This window comes from Ahaetulla prasina, chromosome 1 (genome assembly GCF_028640845.1).
Source record: "Ahaetulla prasina isolate Xishuangbanna chromosome 1, ASM2864084v1, whole genome shotgun sequence".
NCBI classification, from domain to species: domain Eukaryota; kingdom Metazoa; phylum Chordata; class Lepidosauria; order Squamata; family Colubridae; genus Ahaetulla; species Ahaetulla prasina.
In genome coordinates, this window is record NC_080539.1 from 373,843,890 (window position 1) to 373,871,172 (window position 27,283).

Here is a 27,283-nt window from a genome sequence, read left to right on the forward strand (position 1 = left end):
AAGATACTTAAAGGAATGGGAAAAATGGATTGACTATATTCAAAGTAGATATCAAACTAAGAGTTATCAGACTGTTTTTGAATGATTATGATGTATTATTTTTGATTGTTTTCAAGGGAAGTTAGGAATTGATGATTGTAGGGGTATAATTAAGTTGGGATGAAATTTTTTTAGCATATGTTTGTTTTATTTTTAACTATACCTTGTGCTCGTTCCGGGAAGTTGGGGGGGAGGGGGATTGTCAAGGGAGGGGGAGGGGAAGGGGGGGGGAAATTTTGTAAAACTTTTTGAATAAAAAAAGAAAATAAAATAAAGCGTATTTAATATTGTCTGTGGATCAACTATTATTTGCGGGTTAACTTCAGTTTGAGTGGGTGTCCATTGGGTTGTACGGCCCATTGCTGTTCAGCCGTTTTCTTGACTCTAGTCCAATGGATCCATGATTTAGACTCAGCAATCTTAATAGCAAGCGGAGATGACATAATTACAACGTACGGTCCCTTCCATCTCCCTTCTAACTGTTCCTTTTTCCAGTGTTTTATCCACACTCTATCACCCGGTTGAAATGAATGACAATGAGTGATGAGCTGGGGTGGGGATTGTTCTAGTATATATTTTCTCAATTTCTGCACCTGCTTATTGAGCTCTTGTACCATTTCCATAGCCCATACACCCCCCTTATGTCCCAAGTCTGGCCATCCGGCTAGGTTTCTCCTTAGCAGGGTTGGTGGACGGCCAAACGTTAGTTCGAAAGGGGACAACTTGTGTTGTCTTCTGGGCGCGCTTCTGACTGCATACAGGGCCAGGGGTAAGGCGTCTGGCCATTTCAGGTGCGTTTCAGCACAAATCTTTGTTATTTTCTCCTTTAAGGTTCTGTTCATTCTTTCCACAGTGGCAAGTGGTAAGCGCTGTGAAACCGCCACTTAACCCCTACTGCTTGTGCTAGAGCCTGGTTTATGTGGTGTACAAACTCAGGCCCATTATCAGACGATATAAAGGATGGATTGCCGAAACGTGGTATTACCTCTTTTAGTAGCAGGTGGTAGAGTTTTGACTTTAGTAGAGTTTTGACTTTGTCGGGAAGGCTTCAGGCCAGCCTGTGTACATATCAACCATCACCAGCATAGCCTCATATAACCCACGCCTAGGCATATCAGTGAAATCTATCATAATGGAATCCATAGGGAAATAGGATTGGGGGATAACTCCTGGAGGTATCACAGGACCTTGTCTACGATTTACTTTTGCACATACTTAACATAACATATAACATAACATCAGAGTTGGAAGGGACCTTGGAGGCCTTCTAGTCCAACCCCCTGCCCAGGCAGGAAACCCTACACCATCTCAGTCAGATGGTTATCCAACATTTTCTTAAAAATTTCCAGTGTTGGAGCATTCACAACTTCTGAAGGCAAGTCGTTCCACTTATTAATTGTTCTAACTGTCAGGAAATTTCTCCTTAGTTCTAAGTTGCTTCTTTCTTTGACCAGTTTCCACCCATTGCTTCTTGTTCTACCCTCAGGTGCTTTGGTGAACAGCCTGACTCTCTTCTTTGTGGCAGCCCTAAGATATTGGAACACAGCTATCATGTCTCCTTAGTCCTTCTTTTTGTTAGACTAGACATAGCCAGTTCCTGCAACCGTTCTTCATATGTTTTAGCCTCCAGTCCCCTAATCATCTTTGTTGCTCTTCTCTGCACTCTTTCTAGAGTCTCAACATCTTTTTTACATCGTGGCGACCAAAACTGGATGCAATATTCCAAGTGTGGCCTTACCAAGGCATTATAAAGTGGCACTAACACTTCACGTGATCTTGATTCTATCCCTCTGTTTATGCAGCCCAGAACTGTGTTGGCTTTTTTAACAGCTGCTGCACACTGCTGGCTCATATCTAAATGGTTATCCACTAGGACTCCAAGATCCCTCTCACAGGTACTACTATTGAGCAAGGTACCACATATACGGTACTGGTGCATTTTGTTTTTTTGGCCTAAATGTACTTCACATTGTGTTGTTACTTTTGCTACGATTCCTGCCACTCCATCGATGTAATAATCTCTGCTTAGGGCCGTTTCAAGAGCAGTTTTGAATATTGGGGAACTGATACTAGCCATGGGGGAGGTAATACAAACATGTTCATAACGATAACAGGATGTAGCTACTGCTAGAAAATGGAATATGGCTATCTGAGCTCAGCACATTTAGGGGTAGTATATGGCCATACATCAGGCTGAGAAAGCAGGTTCCTTAATATAGCTGACAAGGCATTTCCTTTGCTTGACCAAAGTTTTCCCCAGGGTTTGGGGCCTGTATCCGTACCTTGATTCTTACGCTGCTTTCGCAAGCCACCTTAATAAGAATAATAGAATAGAATAGAATAGAATTTTATTGGCCAAGTGTGATTGGACACACAAGGAATTTGTCTTGGTGCATATGCTCTCAGTGTACATAAAAGTGTACATACAACATTTGTGTACATACAACATTTACATACAACGTACAAAGTTATAAGAACTATAACTTTAAAAAATGGCACAGAGAATAATTGAAATGATGAGAAAAATGCATATGACTTTTAAGCAAGAAATAAAAGAAATAATCACAAGACCGTATGGAGAACAGGATCCAGAAGAAGCAAGAGCTGCTCTGGTAACTGACAGCAGACAAAGAATCCATGAAGCAAGAAAGGGCCTTGGAAGAGGAAGAAAAAAATATTGATGGTGAACCGTTAAATGATTGCGTAATTTTTAAACAGTTTTAAGGGGAGAGGCGAAAGAATCGTTGGAAAGGGGGAAAATAAAAAGGGAAATAGCACAAAGAAGCTGACGAAAGTAAATGAAAAAATACTGAAAACAAGAAGGGGGAAAAATAGAATAGAATAGAATAGAATTTTTTTTTTTATTGGCCAAGTGTGATTGGACACACAAGGAATTTGTCTTGGTGCATAGGCTCTCAGTGTACATAAAAGAAAAGATACGTTCATCAAGGTACAACATTTACAACACAATTGATGATCAATATATCAATAAGGTGATCAATATATCAATAAGGTGGGAAGGAAGGAATAAGGGAAGAAAAAAGGGAAGGGAAAAAAATACAAAGTCAAAGGACCACATAGGGACCAATAGAGAGAAACAAAAAATGGTGGAAGAGGAAAAAGGGAGAATGGATAGAAATATAGGACAAGCAAAGAAAGCAAGGAATTTTAAGGGGGAAAAAAGGGAATTGAAATAAATTAAGGTTGAAATATTAATGAGATGGGAATGGAAATGCCTGCTTTTTTTTACTTTCTTTATAAGATTATGAATAACAATTTGAAAATGTTCCTTGAAATGTAAAAATGAATTAAAATGTAAAAATGATGCTGATGAGATGAAGATTGGAAAGAAAGAAAGTAAATGGGAATATAGGGTTTTAACCTAAATGGGGAAAAAGGGACAGATTCGATTAAAGATTAAAATTGGGGATGGAGGGTTAGATTAGAATAGAACGGAATAGAATTTTTATTGGCCAAGTGTGATTGGACACACAAGGAATTTGTCTTGGTGCAGATGCTCTCAGTGTACATAAAAGATGCCTTCATCAAGGTACAACATTTACAACACAGTTGATGGTCAATATATCAATATAAATCATAAGGATTGCCAGCAACAAAGTTACAATCATACAGTCATAAGTGGAAAGAGATTGGTGATGGGAACGATGAGAAGATTAATAGTAGTGCAGATTCAGTAAATAGTCTGACAGTGTTGAGGGAATTATTTGTTTAGCAGAGTGATGGCCTTCGGAGAAAAACTGTTCTTGTGTCTAGTTGTTCTGGTGTGCAGTGCTCTATAGCATCGTTTTGAGGGTAGGAGTTGAAACAGTTTATGTCCTGAATGTGAGGGATCTGAATTTTTAAGAGCAATGCAAATAGGGAAATTTAAAAAAAGGGGAAATAAAATACAGTATATTGATAAAAGCATATAAGAGGGGTTGGAAAAAATTGAACTGGAGGTAATCATGTACCTGGCTGATACTTTATTCAGAAAAGTTACATTGTATGTTGTTGTTTGTGTGTAAAAAATAAAAAAAATTTCAAAGCAATTAGAGCCCACATGCACGACGGCCTCGCAGCAGCTATCCTAAATATCTTTATTAATTCCCAAAACAGCCCAGTGGGACTTTCTCCTAAACAGGATGCTGTTCTCATGATTAAGCACAATTTTTGAGGATCTGCCGATACATTTACACAATTAAGGGTCCACTGTGCCGAAGGAGACACATTTTTCCAGGATTCTGCGGCTCTTTTAAAAAAAACATTCTGTCAGTCTTTGCTTCATGTAGGATGAAGTGATAAACGGACCGAAATGGGGAAAAACGTCTTAGGCAGTAAAGTAGGGAAAGGGACACTCACCATGTTCACTCTTAACGTTGTGAAACGAATTAGAAGAAAGTTTCAGATTTCAAGCTCTCTTGGTTTGCAAAGTTCCCCAGCCGCACCATTGATGCAGCTGGCGCTCTCTCGACTCCTTCAGATGCTCCTTAGAAAAAATGGCTGGTTCAGGCCATGTGGGTTGGCATGGGAGGGTTAAGCAGGAAGTTGGGTTTGTACAGGCGCGCATGGGAAGAATAGAGTAAGTCAAATAGGAAGTCAACACTGAGACGGGAATTAATAGGATGGGTGAGTGCAAAGAGGGAGGGATCCATTGTGTTCAAAATAGACAGAATTGGGAGGGACCTTGGAGGTCCTCTATTCCAGCCCCCTGCACAAGCAGGTGACCCTATTCCATTCCAGACAAATGACTGTCTAATCTCTTCTTTAAAATCTCCAGTGTTGGAGCACCCACAGCTGCTGAAGGAAAGTTGTTCCACTGATTAATTTTTCTCACTTGTCAGGAAATTCCTCCTTAATTCCAGGTTGCCCTAATCATCTTTGTTGCTCTTCTGTGCACTCTTTCTAGAGTCTCAACATCTTTTTTATATTGTGACCAAAACCAGATGCAGGATTCGAAGTGGGGCCTTACCAAGGCGTTATAAAGTGGTATTAACACTTCATATGAACTTGATTCTCTCCCTCTGTTTATGCAGCCTAGAACTGTGTTGGCTTTTTTGCCAGCTGCTGCACACGGCTGGCTCATATTTAAGTGTTTGTCCCATAGGAGTCCAAGATCCCTCTCACAGGTACTACTATTGAGCCTGTAATTCCTTGTCTGTATAATTGATTTTTCTTGCCTGAGTGTAAAAAACTTACTTTTTTCACAGTTGAATTTCATTTTTTTTATTTCATTTTGTCACAACCATATATGCAAACATTGACATAAAAACAATAACATATCATATGAACATGTATATATGCTAAAGTATATATAAAATATAAAATATAGGCTAAAATATGTATATCTATAAGCAAAGTATTAATCTGATATAATGAAAGGGAACAATAGGACAGGAACGGTAGGCACTTTTGTGCTCTTATGCACGCCCCTTATGGTCCTCTTAGGAATGGGGTGAGGTCAATGGTAGACAGTTTTTGCTTAAAGATTTTGGGATTTTGGGAAGAGACCACAGAGTCAGGTAGCGTGTTCCAAGCGTTAACAACTCTGTTGCAGAAGTCATATTTTCTGCAATCAAGATTGAAGCAGTTAACATTAAGTTTGAATCAATTGTTTGCTCTTGTATTGTTGCGATTGAAGCTGAAGTAGTCTTTAGCAGGAAGGACATTGCAATAGATGATTCTGTGTGTTAAACACAGGTCCTGTCGAAGGCGGCGGAGTTCTAAATTTTCTAATTGCAGGATTTCAAGCCTGGTGGTATAAGGTATTTTGTTGTTTTCAGAGGAGCGGAGAACTCTTCTTGTAAAATATTTCTGGACGCGTTCAATTGTATTAATGTCTGAGATGTGGTATGGGTTCCAGACAGGCGAGCTGTATTCAAGAATTGGTCTAGCAAATGTTTTGTATGCTCTGGTTAGTAGTGTAGAGTTTTTGGAAAAGAAGCTGCGTAAAATTAGGTTTATAACTCTTAGAGCCTTTTTTGCGATGTAGTTGCAGTGGGCTTTGGCACTTAGGTCATTGGATATGAAAACTCCGAGGTCTTTAACAGGGTGGGGGTCATCTGTAAGGTAATGTCCATTTTGTTAGATAGGGCCCAGTGTTCACACCTGTCGAGATCGATCAAGCTTCACAGAAGCCTGTTTGAAAAACTCAGGCCAATTTAGTTCCCGGTTCCAAAGAACATCCCAATTCTTCGATAACAGCTGCTGTTATTGCAAAATTAAAGAATCAGGAGGCAGGTGTTATCAGGGAACCACTGATGTCAGATATCCCTGATTTTTCCAAATTAAGTGCATAATCCTGCATGTGGACCAAGATACTGGTCTTGGTACTGGGCTGTGGCTTGTTTGGAACTAGGCTGCGGAAGTGGCGGTGTGTGCATGCAGCTCCCTTTGTACAAGTGCCACTCACACAAATGGAGCTATATATGCTTGTGTGTTCTCACACACCACTTGTGTGGCACCATCCCGTCTCACCCCCTCCCACTGGTCCGCAATGCCGGAAAAATTAGGGACCGCTGGTGTAGATAATGACAGCCCGTTGAAGCAAAACAACATTCTCCTGTTTTGTGCCCATCCGAGGAAGACTGGAAAGTCTTTTTTATTCAATAATCTGAATCATACGAAACCATTTGGTTCCTGGTCATCTGCAGACAGTAGGTATAGCAATAAAGATCCCCAAATCTGCTGTTCCTATGAGGTTCCTTGGAACTCTCCGCTGACGGAGCCCTCATGATCTCAGTTATGACCATTTTTCGCATGTCCGACCTGTTGGAAGAAATGTCCATCTGGGTTCAGTTCCAAGTGGGGACAAAGACACTGGAAACATGGAGGCTGCTTGGAAAGATGGTTTAATGGTGGCCAGGATCACATGGCTTGAGATCCTGAACAGAAAAGGGGCTGAGATCCTGTGTGCTCCCTGGTTTTATGATTTTTCTGAGCTTTGACCTTTCTGGGGCACAGGAAGAGTATCCTGATTGGTTGTCAGACTCCCAGGGGGTGGGGGTCTTAGCTAGCCTTGCTGGCTGTCTCTCAAGCTTGCTTGAGCCTTGCCATGTGGTGAGTTTCAGTTGTATTGTGTTGCAAATCATGGGGGGATTGAGTGAGCTTGGTTGAAGCCTTAATTGCCCATTGACAAAGGTGGGGAGAATGAGTGAGCTTAGCTGAGGCTTTTAATGGCCCATTGACAAAGGTGGGGGGGAGTCAGGAAGTTGCAGGGAGCTCCTTTGTCTTTAAAATATGTTTCTCCATTTCTCATCCAGGAAGGTATAATATTCTGCTTTTTAAAATATTTCCTAGAATATTTCATTCTTCTAGGAGGGGGGTGGGTGCTAAATTCCTACAGACCGTTGCAAGCATCCCCACGGCCCCACGATCAGAATTGAGACGATTGACAACTGAGTCATATTTGTGACGGTTGCAGTGTCCCATTGTTGCGTGATCCCTTTTTGCAACCTCCTGACGAGCAAAGTCAATGGGGATGCCAGATTCAGTTAAAAACGGCAACGATTCACTTAACAAACCGTGGCGAGAAAGGTCATAAAATGGAGCAAAGTTCTACGAACTCTCGTTTAGCCACAGAAATTTTGGCCTCAATTGTCGTAGGTGGAGGGCTCTCTTTATTCCATCACTGGAATATAATGGACTATGGAAGTTTTTAAGAAGAGATTGGACAGCCATTTGTCTGGAATTGTAGGAAGTTAGCACCCACCCCCCTCCTAGAAGAATGAAACATTTTAGAAAATATTTAAAAAGGCAGAATATATTTCCCTGGATGAGAAATGGAGAAACATGTTTTAAAGACAAAGCAGCTTCCTGACTCCCCCCACCTTTGTCAATGGGTCAGAGGTAGAAACTCATTCTCCCCACCTTTGTCAATGGGACCATCATCTGCAACACAATAGGACCCATCTAGCAACTGAAACTCACCACATGACACCTGGGAAGATTACATCAGCCAGCAAGGCTAGCTAAGACCCCCCACCCCCTGGGAGTCTGACAACCAATCAGGATACTCTTCCTGTGCCCCAGAAAGTTCAAAGCTCAGAGAAAGCATAAAGCCAGGGAGCGCACAGGATTTCTTCCCTTTTCTGTTGAGGATTTCAAGCCATGTGATCCTGGCCACCATTAAACCATCTTTCCAAGCAGCCTCCATGTTTCCAGTGTCTTTGTCCCCACTTGGAACTGAACCCAGATGGATATTTCTTCCAACAGAATCATTTAGGGTTTCCTGCTTGAATTATGGGTATGGACTAGAAGACCTTCAAGGTCCCTTCCAACTCTGTTATTCTGTAATTTTCCTCTCGGGCGTTACCCCTCCAAGATAAAGGATCCCAAATATTTTAAGCTTTTCTCCTATGGAAGATCTTTGAGGGGGGCCCCTCCCCTCCCAGTCATTTAGTCGTACATCTTCCAAGTGTTTGCCAGCAATATAATAACCCCTTTTCAAATCGGGCAGTCAGAACAGGACAAGAACGGCAACCTGCGTGGAATGTATTGTGGCTTAATCGTGCCTTCAAAAGGATCTTGGAGAAACTAAGCTGGCGGGAAGGAGTGAGAAAGTCACAAGGAAATGATTTGATTTGGATGCTAATTGTCCTCTGCCCCAGGGAAGTGGATTTTAATGAATGTTTTCTTGAACCTTCCTGCTGTTTGAGGCAGTCTGTACTGTGGCTTTTAAGCAGACAAAAATGCAGGTTATTGTGTCTTTCGGTCCTAGTCTCCCCACGGGAATTTAGCAGAATAACACAACAAAGTTAAGAAGGAACCTTGGAGGTCTTCTAGCCCAACCCCCTCGCTCAGGCAGGAAATTTATTTATTTATTTATTTTATTTTATTTATTTATTTTATTAGATTTATAAACCGCCCTTCTCCCGAAGGACTCAGGGCGGTGTACAGCCAAGGTAAAAAAGAAACAACGTACAGTTAAATGTAAATTAAAAAACTTATTATACAATGTGGCCGAAATTAAAATAGTTAAAAATCTAAAAGACCCCAAATTAAAACTAAATGAAATTTAAAATTTAAAATCTAGACAATTTAAGAAAGCCCCGCGCGAACAAACAGATATGTTTTCAAGGTCCGAAGGTCAGGTATTTGACGTAAACCAGGGGGAAGTTCATTCCAAAGAGTAGGAGCCCCCACAGAGAAGGATCTTCCCCTGGGGGCCGCCAGCCGACATTGTCTGGCGGACGGCACCCTGAGAAGGCCCTCTCTGTGCGAGCGTACGGGTCGGTGGGATGCATGAGCTAACAGCATCAACAACAGTAAATCCTACCCCATTCCAGACACATGGCTGTCCAAACTCTTCTTAAAGACCTCCAGTGTTGGAGTACCTGCAACTTACGGAGGCAAGCAGTTCCACGGGTGAATTGATCTGTCAGGAAATTTCTCTTATTTCTAGGTTAGCTATCTCCTTGGTTAGTTTCCATCCATTGTATCTTGTCCTGCCTTCTGGTCCTTTGGAGAATAGGCTGATCCCCTCTTCTTTGGGGCAGCCCCTCAAATATTGAATCACTTTTATTATGTCACCCTTACTCCTCCATTAAACTAGACCAGGGGTCTCCAACCTTGGTCCCTTTAAGACTTGTGGACTTCCACTCCCAGAGTCCCTCAGCCAGCTTTGGGACTCTGGGAGTGGAAGTCCACAAGTCTTAAAGGGACCAAGGTTGGAGACTCCTGAACTAGACATATCCAATTCTAGCAACCGTTCTTTATAAGTTTTAGCCTCCAGCCCCTTGATCCTCTTCGTTGCTCTTCTCTGCATTCTTTCAGAGTCTCAACATCTTTTTTATATCATGGTAATCAAAACCGGCGCAGCATTTGAAGTGTGATCTTACCTAGGCATTATAAAGTGGCAGTGGTGGGATTCAAATAATTTAACGACCGGTTCTCTGCCCTAATGATTTCTTCCAACAACCAGTTTGCCAAACTGCTCAGAAAGTTAACAGCCGGTTCTCCCGAAGTGGTGCGAACTGCCTGAATCCCCACCACTGTAAAGTGGTATTAAACACTTCATGTGATCTTGATTCTATCCCTCTAGCTGGGACCTCCTTTTTCCCCAGTAATGGGGATCAATTCAAGCGTTTGTCACTGTCGTGTCCCACTCCTCCTCTGACGGCCGGGTCGGGGAAGTCCGTATCAAGCGTGGCTGCGAAGCCTCTGCAGCTTTGCCAAAGTCCTGTCAGAGTTCTCAGGGCAGGCAGGAGACCAGGATGTGACTTCAGCAATCCAAATTAGACTTTGCCTGACTCAAAGAATGCCAGAAAGCAGATCCTTTATATAGGCCATGGGGTGTGGTTCCGTGACTCAGCACTTATCCAGGCCTGCCCCTCCCTTCCTTTTGCTGACGTCGCCTCTCCATTCTCCGGAAGCGTGGATCTATCCATTGCATCGTTTCGTCCCCAGCTGCCGGTAATCCCAGCTCGTGGCTGGCTTCAGGCGCACATGCTATCGGAGGGAGGTTTGTTTGCTCTCATCTCCTGCTATCTCAGCCAGAGACTGATAGTGCAGAAGAATGTCCTGGCATGCCTCCAGCCCCCAGCCCTGGCACCATGCCCGGACATTCTTCTGTACTATCAGTCTCTGGCTGAGATAGCAGGAGATGAGAGGGGCCCGGCTGCGGCGGGGGGGCGGGGGGGCGAGCGAGGCACAACAGTCACCTGCAGAACTGGCAGAAACAAAACCATCAACCTGCCAGAACTCAAGATTTTGGAAAAAAAGAGTTAAATAAACAGAGCGAAGGCAGATGTTTTATTGCTGTGAGTTGTGAAAAGAAAGGCAGCTACACAGTGAATTTTTGTACAGATCCTCTGCCAAACCATGCAAGGAAATTATTAACCAAGCCTTGTTCCCCGGTTGCCTTATCTTATGATGCCCCCGCCTGTCCAGTATTTCCAATTTTTTTAATGTCAGGATGGGAAAATGGTAGACTGCCAACATTCCGTCTGTGCCCACCCAGAATTGCTCGAGCTAAAAATTCCATTGTGCCTTAAAGATGCTTAAGAAAGCCCAGTTTCCCCCTTAAAACTCCTGACTGCCCCTCCAGAAATTTATTTATTTATTTATTTTATTTAATTAAACTTTTATGCCGCCCTTCTCCCGAAGGACTCAGGGCGGTGTACAGCCTGCATTAAAACTTTATATACACACTAAGATAACAATTAAAAAACTTATTCCATAAAGGCCGAAATTAAAACCGTCCAAATTGACCATATAAAATACCCAGTAAAATACAATTAAAATTTAAGAATTTAAAAATTTAGCAATTAAAAAATCAGGCCAGTCCCGCTTGAATGAATAAATAAGTTTTCAGTTCCCGGCGAAAGGTCCGAAGGTCAGGTAATTGGCGTAAACTGGGGGGAAGTTCGTTCCAGAAAGTAGGTGCTCCCACAGAGAAGGCCCTTCCCCTGGGGGCCGCCAGCCGACACTGCCTGGCGGACGGCACCCTGAGAAGACCCTCTCCGTGTGAGCGTACGGGTCGGTGGGAGGCATGTGGTAACAGCAGGCGGTCCCGTAAGTACCCGGGCCCTAAGCCATGGAGCGCTTTGAAGGTGGTAACCAAAACCTTGAAGCGCACCTGGAAGATCACAGGCAGCCAGTGCAGACTGCGCAGGAGTGGTGTTACCCGGGAGCAACGTGTGGCTCCCTCAATCACCCGCGCAACTGCATTCTGGACTAGCTGAAGTCTCCGAGTGCACTTCAGAAATGCCCTCGCTCCCCAGCTGCTATTCAAATGCAGTCTCTGTAGGCTACTCTGACCCAGGTTGGCCCTTCAGACAACACACACAGGCTTAAATGCAAAAACCGACACCTTAATATTTGGAATAGGCTGAGCGTTTTGCTTCCAATGGAGGTCTTTGAAGATTCTCAGTTATCCAGGTCGTGGTGGTGTCAAAAGTGCTTGGACTTCCTTTGTTTTTCCTTGAAGACGGTTTCGCTTCTCATCCCAGAAGCTTTTTCAGTTCCGACTGAATGACGGAGAATGGAAGGACTGCAAGGAATATAAATCCTGTTCGCCGCCATTCCGTTAGAACCGAAGAAGCTTCCTTGAATGAGAAGCGAAACGTCTTCAAGGCAAAACAATGACAAGTCCATCACTGGAGGTTTTCAAAAAGAGATTGGACAGTTATTTATCCGGAATGGTATAGAGACTCTTTCTTGAGCATGGGGTCGAACTAGATGGCCTCAAAGGTCCCTTCCAACTCTCATTATTCTGTATTCTGAATGGAGGTAGTCTTCTATCTACAACATTTGAAGTTACAAATAAGTACCCAAAAGCTACTTGCAACTTGGTTTCAAAGATACGACAGCTGCAGTAATTCACTCTTATGGCCAACTGCAGGGATGCTGCAGGGCTCATCCACCCATCCTGCTGGGTACTTTCATCCACCCAATGGAAATCAGGCTGTGGCAGCAAATTAGCTGGAGCTCAGAAGCCAAAGAAAGGAAGGAGAAATGAGAATTTGGGGCTCAGAAGCCACAGAAACTGTTCTGTCTCCTTCCCCACTTGAGACCCACGAGCTGGCCTTCAGCCAGTGGATTCACGGCTCTTATCAGTCCTGGCAGAGAAATCCCAGCTGCCTGCCAAAGTTCAAACAAATGACTCACGTAGCAAGACTTTCACTCTTTTTGAAACGATTCAGCTAAACTGGACCTTTTCCTTAAAACTTCCAAAAGTGGTCCACGGAATTTGACCATTGGCGCCACTAAGTTCGCTCCTCCCTACAGTCAAACCTTGCCCATCCTAAATTGAAGGGCTTCCCATCCTTGCCCTACAATTTTTGCTTCCTTGTGCACGGATTCCAGATTTTAAAACGCACCTTTAAAAAAAAAACTCCCCGACCTCCGGACCTTTCGACGCGAGCTAAAGACATTTTTGTTTCACCGCGCAGGGCTGGCTTAATTTAGTTTTAATAGGGGTTTTAATAGAGTTTTAGTCTTTCTTGGCCTAATTAAATTAGTTTCTTAAAAATGTTTTTTAATTTTTGTGATTTTGTTTTTACTAAGCTGTAAACCGCCCTGAGTCCTTCGGGAGAAGGGCGGTATATAAATTAAAATAATAAATAAATAAATAAATAAATAAAAACTGCATCTGGAAGAATGTTAATTTGACGCCTGCTTAGATTCAAGGAACCAAGTCAGTTGGCCACAGAATCGGGTGTCCACAAGGGGTGAGCCCCCCCCCCACACACACACAAAAGACGGCACATCTTGAGGCACATTTTAAACCAAAGCAGAGCTCCTATCACAATACAGGCAGTCCCCTACTTACGACCAAAATGAAGGCCAACATTTCCGTTGCTAAGCGAGATGTTTGTTAAGTGGATTAATTTGCCCCACGTCACGTCCCTCCTTACCGTAGTTGCTAAGTGAATCACTGCCATTGTTAAGTGAGGAACACGGTTGTTAAGTGAAGCTGGTTCCCCCGTTGACTTTGCTTGTCAGAAGGTCACAAAAGGGGATCACAGGACACTGCGACCGTCATAAATATGAGCCAGTTGCCCTGCGCCCAAATTTTGTACACTTGACCATGGGGATGCTGCAATGGTTGTAAACGTGAAAAACTGCCGTGTCCATTTTTTAAATTGTAACTGAGCATTTAGTGTGACATTGGTCACTAAATGAACTGTCGTAAATCGAGGACTATCTGTATTGTGGCTGCCGTCTTGATTTTTGTGAAAACCAGACCTACAGGTAGAATGAAAGGAACCCCAGACAATATCCAACTCTGCTCAGTGCAGGAAGAAATTCTCCTTTTACTTTTTAGCACAAATTACTACAATTCCTTGGAAGTCACGGGGAAAGGCTAAGGAGTTGAATCATTTCACTGGAAATCTTACTTGCAACATTATCCAGAAGTTAAGCCACTGAGATTCATTCTCAAATGCATGCTAAAATTATGGAAGACTAAAAATTGCATTTTCTTTCCCGGCTACTCAGAGTTTTCCCAGCTTCGGGCATTTCATCCCAATCACGTCAAATTTAAAAGACAATTAACAGTGATTAAATGTTAAGAATTTAAACTCATTTGCCTAACGTAACATCTTTGCAGGGTTGTTTTTCACACGCTGTAAAATTTCCGCAGTTACAGGACAACAGACTTCCCATACAGATAGTCCTCAACTTACGACCACAATGGAGCCAAACATTTCTGTTCTTAAGCGAGACAGTTGTTAGGTGAACTTTTGCCTCATTTTACGACCGTTCTCAACAGGTGAATCACGTGGTCGTTAAGCGAATCTGGATTCCCCACCGAAGGTCGCAAAAGGGGAACGCGTGACATTAATGCGAGTCAGTGGCCAAGCGTTTGAATTTTGATTGTGCGATGGGGAGGCTGCAACGGTCATAAGTGTGAAAAACGGTCATAAATCATTTTTTTTCACTGCTGTTGTAACTCTGGTCATTAAATGGTTATAAGTCGAGGACTACCTGTAACTAACTTTGTCCTTTCTCTGTGTTAAAAAAAAAAATTACTACATTTCCATCCCACTGCTTCTCCGCGCAAGCAGGGCGGGCAAAAAAGTCAAGATGGCAGCCCTACTCCTTTTCCGCACGTGTTAACAAAACAGGTTAAAAAGAAATCTGGCTTTCGATTATGCGGATTCGACCCTCAACTCAACCATTTAACACACACACACACCGACACCCTGGTACTGAACTCAAAGCTACATATTTTCCCCCAGAACTTTACCAGAACAACAACCCTGCAGGTAGTCTGTCATCAGAGAGACCGACTGGCCTGAGATTCCCCAGTAAGGAAGTATAGGGACCCAATTATTTTATTATTATTATTATTTTGCCATTAGATGCCGTGGAAATAAACAGCTGACCACTAGGGATCACGCCCTTGTCCCAGTCTAGATTTTTCATCTCTCTTTCTACTCTACCCCCTTGCAATGACCCTGTCGCCTTTAATATTGTGATCGCAGGCAGAAATCCAACCGGGAGAGCTTTGGCCGCCCTGGACATGACAAAGTGAAGGCGCCAAGGATTTCCTGCCTGCCGTGAAGCAATTCAAAGGCCTTTGGGTTCCAGCTGCTCTACTCCCTTCCTGGCTCACCGTTGGACTGGATAGTTGGTGTGACCTTGATGTCCTTCCTCCCCAAGGAAATGTCCCAGCCTGCCCACCCCACCCCGGGTTCGAGTCTGCGACCCGTCGGCTTGTCTCATCTGCCTTGTTCCTGGAGACTTTGCATCTTCAAAATCTGGAAGAGGATTCTTTGGACGTCTTCATCCATGTGGCCCTGAGAGGAACAGAAAAGGTGGGAGGGGGGGAAGATGAGATCATGAACATCTGGAGATGTTCCTCAGCATTTAACCAAGCGTTTTGGCTGGTAGGAGGATTTTTGCCTTTGTTCTTACAAGACGGAAGTCCAACAATAGATCTTGTTAGAATAGATCTTACTATTCAAGGAATGTTGTGCCTCGCCCGCCCCCCTCTCCGCAGCCGGGCCCCTCCCATCTCCTGCTATCTCAGCCAGAGACTGATAATGAAGACGAATGGCCTGGCATGCCTCCAGCCCCCAGTCCTGGCACCATGCCCGGACAGACTGAGCAAATAAACCTCTCCCCCACAGCGTGTGAGCATGATGAGCATGAAGCCAGTCACGAGCTAGAATTGCCGGCAGCTGGGCAGGCAGACGAAGGGTGGACAGATCCCCGCTTCCGGAGAATGGAGAGGTGACGTCAGCAAAAGGAAGGGAGGGGCAGGCCTGGATAAGTGCTGAGTCATGGAGCCGCACCCCATGGCCTATATAAAGGATCTGCTTTCTGGCATTCCTTGAGTCAGGCAAAGTCTAATTTGGTTGCTGAAGTCACACCTTGGATTCCTGCCTGCCCTGAGAACTCTGACAGGACTTTGGCAAAGCTGCAGAGGCTTCGTGGCCACGCTTGATACAGACTTCCCAGACCCGGCCGTCAGAGGAGGAGTGGGACACGACAAGGAGATTGTGCTTGAGGGAATCCCTACAAGATCAGCGGTTATGATCTCTGATAAAGGAGAATGTTTGTAGCTCAGGGTTGATGTGAGGAGTTCTTGGTGCCCTCTGAGCTTGCAGACCCAACTAGGTAACATTATCAGTGCTAGTCACAGTAGCACTGATGATGTTACCTAGTTGGGTCATGAAACGTCTGCTCAGAGAGCCCCAAGGACCCCATAGTCCTCTCCATAAACCCCACTCCCATCTAGCACTGATAACGTTACCCAGTTGGGTCATCAAACGTCTGCAAGAAAACCACCAAGAGCACCACAGTCGTCCTCCTCCACTTCCTCTCCATAAACCCTACTCCCATCTAGCACTGATAACGTTACCTAGTTGGGCCATGAAACGTCTCCAAGAAAACAAGCTAAAGGGGGCACCAAAGAAACTCTCACGACCTCTGCTCTGTGAGTTTCATTGACGGCCAGTCGGCTTCTGGATTCAATTCCTGGCGCTGGTTATGACCTATGAGGACCTACGTGTCGTGTCCCACTCCTCCGACGACCGGATCTAGGAAGTCCGTATCAAGCATGGCCACGAAGCCTCTGCAGCTTTGCCAAATTCCTTTCAGATTTCTCAGGGCAGGCAGGAATCCAAGTTGTGACTACAGCAAACGAAGGAGGCTTTGCTTGACTCAAAGTTGCTTGACTCAAGCTGATCCTTTATATAGGCTGTGGGTGTGGCTCCATGACTCAGCACTTATCCAGGCCTGCCCCTCCCTTCCTTCTGTTGCCTCCGCCTATCCAGTCTTCTGATGCGAGGGTCACTCCAATCAGCAGCTGTTGGAAATAAACTTTCCTCAGGCTCACATGCTGTGGAGGATGGGGAGGGGTCTAGCTGCTCCGTTTGCCTGGGCATGGAGCCAGGTCTGGGACCGGGAGGTGCCCCCTCCTCTGCAGCTTGTCTGGGCATGGAGCCAGGACTGGGGCCGGGAGGCATACATTCCTCCGTGTTCGGGAGCAGATAAGCAGACCCCTGCTGCGGTGAGAGCGGACAAGACACAACACTACGTGATGGGCTGGATGATCTCAGATACTTCCTCTCCAGTTATATTCACCCATCCCATCAGGTCTGGCAGAAGAGGCAGGCCTGTTACGGGTCCCGTTTTTGTGATTGCTGTTTTGTGGGCTGGGGAATTCTGGCAGTTGAAGTCCGCATATCTTTTAAAATTGCCAAGGTTGAGAAATGTGGTTCTAAAGGATTTATTTATTTATTCCTTTCCATACTTTAACTCTGGCTGGAAAGATAAGAATTTGGTTCCAGGAAAGACTTCAGAACTCGGTGGGGAATTGAGCCTGGAATGCATGATCTTTTTCAGAGGCTCTGATGCTGACCAGTTGGACATCGGCCTGCATGGTTTATTCCTAAATTGGCTCTATGAAAGAGTCAAAATAAATTGAAATACTGCCATACAGATAGTCCTCGATTTACAATCGTTCTTTTAGTGGCCGTTTGAAGTTAACGACGGCACTGAAAAAAGTGACTTACGGCCAATTTTCACTCTTATGACCGTGGCAGCATCCCCGTGGTCATGTGATTTACGCTCGGGTAGTTGACAATTGACTCACATTTATGACGGTTGCAGCGTCCCAGAGTCACATGATCCGCTTTTGCGACCTTCTGACGAGCAAAGTCAACGGGGAAGCCAGATTCGTTTAAATGCCGTGCTACTAACTTAACTGCAGTGATTCACTTAAGAAACGTGGCGAGAAAAAAATTGCAAAATGGGGCAAAACTCACTTAACAAACTTTTTTTTTTTTATTTGCATTTATATCCCGCCCTTCTCCGAAGACTCAGGGCGGCTTACACTGTGTCAAGCAATAGTCTTCATCCATTTGTATATTATATACAAAGTCAACTTTTATTGCCCCCAACAATCTGGGTCCTCATTTTACCTACCTTATAAAGGATGGAAGGCTGAGTCAACCTTGGGCCTGGTGGGACTTGAACCTGCAGTAATTGCAAGCAGCTGTGTTAATAACAGACTGTCTTACCAGTCTGAGCCACAGAAGCCCCTTCTCACTTAGCCACGTCAATTTTGGGCTCGAATGTGTTTGAAACTTAAGGACTATCTGTGTGCTCTAGCACGAAAGATAACTCGTTCCCGATGCAAAGTTTCATTGCTTGAACAGGACTTTTAAGCTCACTTGGACACGTTAGTTATTAGGGATGGGCAGCTATTCAGCTCCAAAGCCAAGAGCAGCTTTAGAACAAGCATGGGGGCGGTGTGGGCGCACAAATTTATTTATTTTATTTATTTATTTATTCGCATTTTTATACCGCCCTATCTCCCAAGGGACTCAGGGCGGTGTACAGCCTGATAAAAAACATACATATAAATACAGAATAAAACATCGATTAAAAGACTTATTAAATAAGGCCGAATATTTAAAAATAGCAATAAAAATAATAAAACCCCATTAAAACCAAATTCAAAATTTAAAATTCTAGTCCAGTCCTGCGCAAATAAATAGATGTGTCTTAAGCGGTCAGGAAGTTGGCGAAGTCCTGGGGAAGCTCGTTCCAGAGGTGGGAGCCCCACAGAAAAGGCCCTTCCTGGGTAGTCGGCACTGCCTGGCCGACGGCACCCTGAGGAGTCCTTCCCTGTGAGAGCGTACGGGTCGGTGGGAGGCAATCGGTGGCAGCAGACGGTCCCGTAAGTAACCCAGCCCTATGCCATGGAGCGCAAACACACACAGCCACGCAAACACACACAGACCCCCCAAATAGAGGGCAGGACAAGAAACAATGGTTGGAAACTAATCAAAGAGAGAAGCAACCTGGAATTGAGGAGAAACTTCCTAACAGGGAGGACAATTAACCAGTGGAACAGCTTGCCACCAGAAGTTGTGGATGCTCCATCACTAGGTATTTTTAAAGGTAAAGGTTCCCCTCGCACATACGTGCTAGTCGTTGCCGACTCTAGGGGGCGGTGCTCATCTCCGTTTCAAAGCCGTTACACGGCAGCACTATTTATTTATTTATTTATTTAGATTTTTATACCGCCCTTCTCCCAAAGGACTCAGGGTGGTGTACAGCCAAAGTATAAAAACAACACAATGTACAATTAAAAACAAAAACTTAAAACAAACATAATCCATAAATGGCCGAAATTAAAACAATCAAATTTAAAAACCCTTAAAATTTATAAATAATAACCCCGATTAAAATTGTTTAGAATTAAAAGTTTAGAATTAAAAATTTAAGCCAGTCCCGCTTGAATAAACAAATGCGTTTTCAGCTCACAGCGAAAAGTCCGAAGGTCGGGTAATTGGCGCAAACCAGGGGGAAGTTCTTTCCAAAGGGTAGGAGCTCCTACAGAGAAGGCCCTTCCCCTGGGGGCCGCCAGCCGACATTGCTTGCGGCCCCCAGGGGAAGGGCCTTCTCTGTAGGAGCTCCTCCTACAGGCCTCCTGGGGGCCGCCAGCCGACACTAGGGATTCGAACCGCTGAGCTGCCGACCTTTCGATCGACAAGCTCAACGTCCTAGCCCCTGAGCCACCACATCCCTCGGGTATTTTTAAGAAGAGTCTAAACCGGGGGTGTCAAACTTGATTTCATTGAGGGCCGCATCAGGGTTGTGTTTGACCTTGGGAGGGCTGGGGGGCGTGGCCAGCTTGATGTCACTCATGTCGGGGGGTGCCTGTGGTGGCCCGAGTGCTCTGCCAGTGTAAATGGGCTCCCAAGCTCCGTTTTCGGCTCTGATGGCTTTCTGCAACCCTGTCGTGTCCCACTCCCCCTCCGACGACCGGATCTAGGAAGTCCGTATCAAGCATGGCCACGAAGCCTCTGCAGCTTTGCCAAATTCCTTTCAGATTTCTCAGGGCAGGCAGGAATCCAAGTTGTGACTACAGCAAACGAAAGGAGGCTTTGCTTGACTCAAAGTTGCTTGACTCAAGCTGATCCTTTATATAGGCTGTGGGGTGTGGCTCCATGACTCAGCACTTATCCAGGCCTGCCCCTCCCTTCCTTCTGCTGACGTCACCTCTCAGATCTCCAGAAGCGGGGATCCGTCCACTGTGAATTCCCTTCCTCTGGATCTGCTGCCGGCAATTCTAGCACGTGGCTGGCTCCCTGCTCACACGCTGTAGGAGTGAGGCTTGTTTGTTCATTCCTGGCATTCTGTCCGGGCATGGGGCCAAGGCTGGGGGCTGGAGGCGTGCCAGGCCGGTCCTCTTCATTATCAGACTCTGAATCTGATAGCAGGCCTGGGAGGCGACAGGAGGGGCCCGGCTGAGGAGAGGAGGGAGGGCGAGGCACAACAAATCCTCTGCCAGCGAAAATGGAGCTCGGGAGGGATGTATGAAGGCCTCCTGAGCTCCGTTTTCTCTGGCAGAGGCACTGCGGGCCGGTCTTTCACTGTTTCCAGGGTGGCCCCGCGAGCCAGATCTAAGGACCCACAGGCTTTGAGTTTGACACCCCTGGTCTAGACCAGGGGTCTCCAACCTTGGCAACTTTAAGCCTGGTGGACTTCAATTTTGGAAGTTGAAGTCCTCCAGGCTTAAAGTTGCCAAGGTTGGAGACCCCTGGTCTAGACAGTCACTTTATCTGAAATGCCATAGGTTCTGCTTGAGCAGGGGGCTGGACTAGAAGACCTCCAAGGTCCCTTTCAGCTCATTCTATTCTAGAGGTTCAGGCAACCTCCTGTGTGCTCTTTCACATTCAGACCCACCAACTGGGTCCCTGCCACGAGCTGCATCCCCCCCACTCAAACGGCAGTCCAGTCTTCTAGCTTCCTCCTCCTCCTCTCAACTTTGGGTCCCTGCCAAACATATTCCAAATTCTTCTCCTCCTCCCCCCACCCCCAATAAAAAATATTTCTAACTCACTGTCAGGAACGAAGAAGACCTGGGCAACTCACCTGGATAGCATAGAGAAGGTGCCCTCTGTATAAAGAGATGATATTGTTATGGCGTCGCTCGGATTCCTAGTACAAAAGGAGAATTAAGAGAAATGGGTTTAAAATAAAATAAGGCAACCGGAATGGCTCAGCTAAGACAATTTAAGGTGGAGTTCACTGCGATCCCAAACATCTCCAAACTTTTCCCCCTTTTGCCTGAGTTTTTTTTTTTTTATTTGCATTTATATCCCGCCCTTCTCCGAAGACTCAGGGCGGCTTGCACTGTGTTAAGCAATAGTCTTCATCCATTTGTATATTATATACAAAGTCAACTTTTATTGCCCCCAACAATCTGGGTCCTCATTTTACCTACTTTATAAAGGATGGAAGGCTGAGTCAACCTTGGGCCTGGTGGGACTTGAACTTGCAGTAATTGCAAGCAGCTGTGTTAATAACAGATAGACTTAGTCTGCTGAGCCACCAGAGTTTACAGTTTACAGCCCTCGCTCTGAATTTTCCAGGTCAGTTTATTCAGTTATTAGCTGAATAATACTCCCAATTAGCTATTCTCGATCCTATTAAGATTAATTTTAAAATTTCTTACAGGACATTAGGTTTATTCAGAGGCCACCACAGCTCCAAGAGTTGGTCCCATCTCATGTGACGGATCCCATCTCTTCTAATAGGTTCCATCTCATGCAAACGTCTTCCTTTTTTTTCCGAGCAAGGTATTAGTCATAGTCAAGAGCTTTTGATTGGTTGGTTACTTGGTTCCGATATGTGCCAATGGCACACAGGTCATCTCCATCTCATCTAGAGGTGGGATTTTAACAGAATAGCAGAGTTGGAAGGGACCTTGGAGGTCTTCTAGTCTCACCCCCCTGCTCACGCAGGAGACTTTATACCAGGGGTGTCAAACTCACAATGACACGTCACGTGACGCATTGCAACTTTTTCTCCCTTCGCTAAACCGGGGGTGGGGGTGGCCAGCATGGCCCATGGATCGCGAGTTTGACACCCCTGCATTGTACCATTTCAGAGAAATGGGTTGTCTAATCTCTTCTTAAAAACCTTCACTCCTGGAGCATTCACAACATCTGGAAGCAAGATTAATTGTTCTCACTGTCAGGAAATTTCTCCTTAGTTCTAAGTTGCATCTCTCCTTGATTAGTTTCCACCCATTGCTTCTTGTCCTGCCCTCAGGTGTTTGGAGAATAGTTTGACTCCCTCTTCTTTGTGGCAACCCCTGAGATATTGGAACATTGCAATCATGTCTCCCCTAGTCCTTCTTTTCATTAAACTAGACACGCCCAGTTCCTGCAACCGTTCTTCATATGTTTTAGCCTCCAGTCCCCTAATCATCTTGGTTGCTCTTCTCTGCACTCTTTCTAGAGTCTCAACATCTTTTTTACATCGTGTCGACCAAAACTGGATCTAAGTGCCGTGATGGTGCCATGCTTAGAATGCAGTATTGAAAGGCTTACTCTGCTCGCTGCCAGCAGTTCGATCCTAACCACTTCAAGGTTGACTCAGCCTTCCATCCTTCCAAGGTCACTAAAGTGGTATATATTTGCTGTGAAGTGGTATATAAGTCTTAAGTGCTATTCCAGATGTGCTCTTACCAATACATTACTCTTTGTTCATTTTCCGAGGAACACCTAACCCATCTCAAATGAAAGGGACCAGATGATTGAGCTTGAAGGACCGTCCCAAAACATCTCTTTGAGTCTCTTCCTTAATTCTCCTTTCCTTCCTTTGTAAGATACTCACAATCAATTGCTGCTCAAGAGCTTTTGATTGGTTGGTTACTTGGTTCCGATATGTGCCAATGGCACACAGGTCATCTCCATCTCATCTAGAGGTGGGATTTTAACAGAATAGCAGAGTTGGAAGGGATCTTGGAGGTCTTCTAGTCTCACCCCCTGCTCACGCAGGAGACCTTATACCAGGGGTGTCAAACTCACAATGACACATCACGTGACGCATTGCAACTTTTTCTCCCTTCGCTAAACCGGGGGTGGGGGTGGCCAGCATGGCCCATGGATCGCGAGTTTGACACCCCTGCATTGTACCATTTCAGAGAAATGGGTTGTCTAATCTCTTCTTAAAAACCTTCACTCCTGGAGCATTCACAACATCTGGAAGCAAGATTAATTGTCCTCACTGTCAGGAAATTTTCTCCTTAGTTCTAAGTTGCATCTCTCCTTGATTAGTTTCCACCCATTGCTTCTTGTCCTGCCCTCAGGTGCTTTGGAGAATAGCTTCACTCTCTTCCTCTCTGTGGCAGCTCCCCAAATATTGGAAGATGCTATCCTGTCTCCCTGGTCCTTCTCTTCACTAGACTAGCCATGCCCAGTTCCTGCAACCGTTCTTCATATGTTTTAGCCTCCAGTCCCTAATCATCTTGGTTGCTCTTCTCTGCACTCTTTCTAGAGTCTCAACATCTTTTTATAGTCTGGTAACCAAAACTGGATCTAAGTGCCGTGATGGTGCCATGCTTAGAATGCAGTATTGAAAGGCTTACTCTGCTCGCTGCCAGCAGTTCGATCCTAACCACTTCAAGGTTGACTCAGCCTTCCATCCTTCCAAGGTCACTAAAGTGGTATATATTTGCTGTGAAGTGGTATATAAGTCTTAAGTGCTATTCCAGATGTGCTCTTACCAATACATTACTCTTGGTTCATTTTCCGAGGAACACCTAACCCATCTCAAATGAAAGGGACCAGATGATTGAGCTTGAAGGACCGTCCCAAAACATCTCTTTGAGTCTCTTCCTTAATTCTCCTTTCCTTCCTTTGTAAGATACTCACAATCAATTGCTGCTCCAGATCTTTGATTCTCCTCTGGAAGGTAGCTGCGTCCAGCTCGCTCTCTGCCTTTGACAAGAAGATCCCTCTAGGGGAAGCACCACTAGATAACTCGGAAAGATCCTTCAGAGCTTCTTTCAGTTTGAAGACCTCTTTGGAGAGCTCGGTGATCTGCCAAGGAAGGAAGGGAAATAGTGACACCAGGACAACCATTATTTTTCACACCCTGTAAGCCATACATCTGCTTATTTTCCATAGGGCCATACCAGGAGTGAAATCTAAAAATTTTCCCTACCAGTTCTGTGGGCGTGACTTAATTGGTGGGCGTGGCTTGGTGGTCAGGTGACCCAGTGGGTGTGGCTTGGTGGTCAGGTGACTGAATGGGCATGGCCAATAATAATAAATAATAAAAATAATAAAGTATAAAAATCTTGGGAGCGCACCAGTCTACCTTCTTTAAAAAATAGAGGCACTGGTCTACCAATTGCCTTTTTTTGGGAGGCACCAGTCCACCTTCTTTAAAAATAGAGGCACCGGTCTACTAATTGCCTTTTTTTGGGAGCGCACCAGTCTGCCTTCTTTAAAACAATTAACCAGTGGAACGGCTAGCCACCAGAAGGTACTCCAATACTGGAGGTTTTTAAGAAGAAATTGGATAGACATTTCTCCGGAAAGATATAGGTTCTCGTGCTTGAATAAGGGGTTGGACTAGAAGACCTCTGAGGTTCCTTCCAACTCTGTAAATAACAGAGTTGGAAGGGACCTTGGAGGTTTCTAGTCCAACCCCTTGCTCAAGCAGGAGACCTCATACTATTCCGGAGAACTGGCTTCCCAATTTTTTTTTTTTTAAAAAAAGCTCCACTGATGAAGCTCCCACAACTTCCGAAGGCAACTTCTGTTCCATTGGTTGATTGTTCTCACTGTCAGAAAATTCCTCTTTATTTCTATGTTGAATCTCTCCTGGATTAGTTTCCATTCATTATTCCTTGTCTGGCCTTCAGGTGCTTTGGAGACTAGGTTGACTCCTCTCCTCTCTGTGGCAGCTCCCCCAAATATTGGAAGATGCTATCCTGTCTCCCCTGGTCCTTCTCTTCACTAGACTAGCCATGCCCAGTTCCTGCAACTTTCCATCGTATGGTTTTATCCTCCAGTCCCCTCATCATCCTGGTTGCTCTTCGCCGCACTTTTTCTACAGTCTCAACATCTTTTTTATAGTCTGGTAACCAAAACTGGAGGCAATAGGACAAGTCCGAGAGCACCTTTCTGGATGAACCAAACACGACTCACCTTCTTGTCTTTCTCTTTGACCAGCTTGGCCGAGTCCTCGATGTGGCTGTGCAGCTCCTGGAGGCGTTCGGACTCCGCCCTCAGGCTCTGCAGCTGCTTCTCGGCGGCGGCTAGCTGCGCCTCGGCCGCGTGCTTCTCGCTCTTCATGAAGAGGGCCTCCCGCTGCACCTGGAAGACTTCCGTGCAGGTCCGTTCGTGTTTGCAGCCCAGGTCGCTCAGCTTCGCCTTCAGGGCCTCGATTTCGGCCTGTGAACTGGCCCTCAGCTGCTCGTGGGCCTCCTTGGAGACGGCGCCTTGGCGGATCTCGTCCAGCTGGGCCTGGAGTTGGGAGGCCTCCTGGGCTTTCACTTTCAGCTCCTGTTCCAACAGCTTTGCTTTGGCCTTCAACTCCCACAAGGTACCCTCCAAGGCCTCCTTGGCCCGGGCGTGCTCGACCAGGGGCACCGACTCTCGCCTGTAGGCCTCGGTGGTCTTCTGAAGTTCTGCCAGCTCGGTTTGGGTAGAGGTGTACTTCTCTTTCATCTCCAGCAGCTTCTTCTCAGCCCCGGAGAGGGCGGTCTTCAACTTCCCCACCATGTCTTCGTGGTCCGCTCTCAAGACGTACTGAGAGGCCAGCCTCTCCTTGGTCACTTGAAGCTCCTCTTCCAGCTTCTCCCGGCCTTCCTGGAGCTCCTCGACGTGAGCCTTCACTTCTTCGTGTTGCTTCGTCATGGCCTTCAGCTGCTCTCGCAGCTTGCTGGTCTCCTCCTGAAGGGACTGGCTGACCGAAGACCTTCCTTCAAGCATCTCGTGTCTCTCCTCCTCCAAAGTGGCCCTCAGTTCTCTTAGTTCTTCTTCCGCAGAGGTGCATCTCTTTAGAAGGACTTCTTTCTCCTGGGACATTGCATCCAAGGAGGCACCAAGGGTGGCTTTCATCTTCTCGTACGCCTCAACGGAGCAGTTTTGGGCCCCTTTTTCTTCTTGATCCCTGAGCAGCCCTTCCAAATCCTTCACCTTCTGATCTTGCTCCTTCAGCTCCTCCCGAGTCTGGTGCAGAACAGCCTTGACCGTCTCGAGTTCAGTTCTGGAACTCTCCGCCGTCTCTTTGTCCTCCACGGACAAGATGCCCAGCTCGATCTGTTCCTCAAGGAGTTTGACTTCAGCCAAAGCTGCCTGATATTTCTCCTGGGTCTCGCTCAGCTCGCTCATCAGCGCCTCCATCTCTTCTCGGGTTATCGGGTTGAATTTGCTTTTTCCTTCCGGCTCCGATCCGGCTTTATTTTCCGTCGCTCGGTTCTCTCTGATCGGATCATCCGAGAGGCTGATCTTCCCCAAAGCTTCTTTAAGGGCCGCGATTTGCTTCTCATAATCGTCCTTCAGCTGTTCGTAAGCCTCTGCTGAGACGAGTTTACGAGGGCTGCCATCTGTTCCGTTGCTTTCCAGGGACTTCAGAAGCTCTTGAGCCTCCAGCTGCTGTCCTTTCAGCTTCTCGAACTCGGATCTGAGCGTGTCGTACAAAATGATAGGGATGAAGTCCCCGGAAGCGTCAGCCTCGCTCTGGTCATTCTCGTCCTTCTCCAGAACCTGCACAAAAAAGGAAATTTGATTTATTGGATACGCACAAAGAGAGAGGGAAAAAAAACCCAAATATGTTCAGGAGAGAGTTTAATGCACAGCCTCAGTGACTGTGATACATGCATATAGCTAAAGGGAAAGGTTCCCCTCGCACATATGTGCTAGTCATTCCCGACTCTAGGGGGCGCTGCTCATCTCCGTTTCAAAGCCGAAGAGCCAGCGCTGTCCGAAGACGTCTCCGTGGTCATGTGGCCGGCATGACTCAACGCCAAAGGCGCACAGAACGCTGTTACCTTCCCACCAAAGATGGTCCCTATTTTTTCTACTTGCATTTTTTACATGCTTTCGAACTGCTAGGTTGGCAGAAGCTGGGACAAGGAACAGGAGTTCACCCGTTACGCAGCACTAGGGATTCGAACCACTGAACTGCCGATCTTTCGATCGACAAGCTCAGCGTCTTAGCCACTGAGCCACCATGTCCCTACTTGCATATAGCTAGTCCTCAGCTTTTGACCGATACTTTACGTTCTTCTACTAGCTTTTACCTTCCATGGCTAACCCTAAAAGGGAATTTATTGTTGTTTAAATAACAATAAAATAAAACAATATATTGTTGTTCCGGGACTTGGGACCACAGTTGAGCCCCAAAACCTCCGTTGCTAAAGCGAGACAGTTGTTAAGTGAGTTTTGCCCCATTTTAGGACCACTCATTTATTTATTTCGATTTTTATACCGCCCTTCTCCCGGAGGACTCACTCATGCCAAAGTTGTTAAGTGAA

At 45.6% G+C, this 27,283-nt stretch overlaps 2 protein-coding genes across 2 annotated transcripts in view; both read right to left on the reverse strand.

Annotated features, from left to right (window-relative positions):
* LOC131188395 (cathepsin J-like) overlaps positions 1-4,589 on the reverse strand; it is a 41,750-nt gene extending 37,161 nt beyond the window's left edge. Inside the window, exon 1 of the mRNA XM_058163644.1 lies at positions 4,399-4,589. The gene's annotated coding sequence lies outside the window, so the exon portion shown is untranslated. The remainder of the gene's footprint in view (positions 1-4,398) is intronic.
* Positions 4,590-13,121: 8,532 nt separating this feature from the next.
* Positions 13,122-27,283, reverse strand: part of ANKRD24 (ankyrin repeat domain 24) — a 52,948-nt gene continuing 38,786 nt past the window's right edge. The window contains exons 17-20 of the mRNA XM_058163405.1: positions 24,951-26,513; positions 23,667-23,834; positions 20,878-20,943; positions 13,122-15,281 (exon numbers count right to left, since the gene is read on the reverse strand). Of these exons, the coding sequence (XP_058019388.1) occupies positions 15,204-15,281; positions 20,878-20,943; positions 23,667-23,834; positions 24,951-26,513 (1,875 nt within the window). The 3' untranslated portion in view covers positions 13,122-15,203. The remainder of the gene's footprint in view (positions 15,282-20,877; positions 20,944-23,666; positions 23,835-24,950; positions 26,514-27,283) is intronic.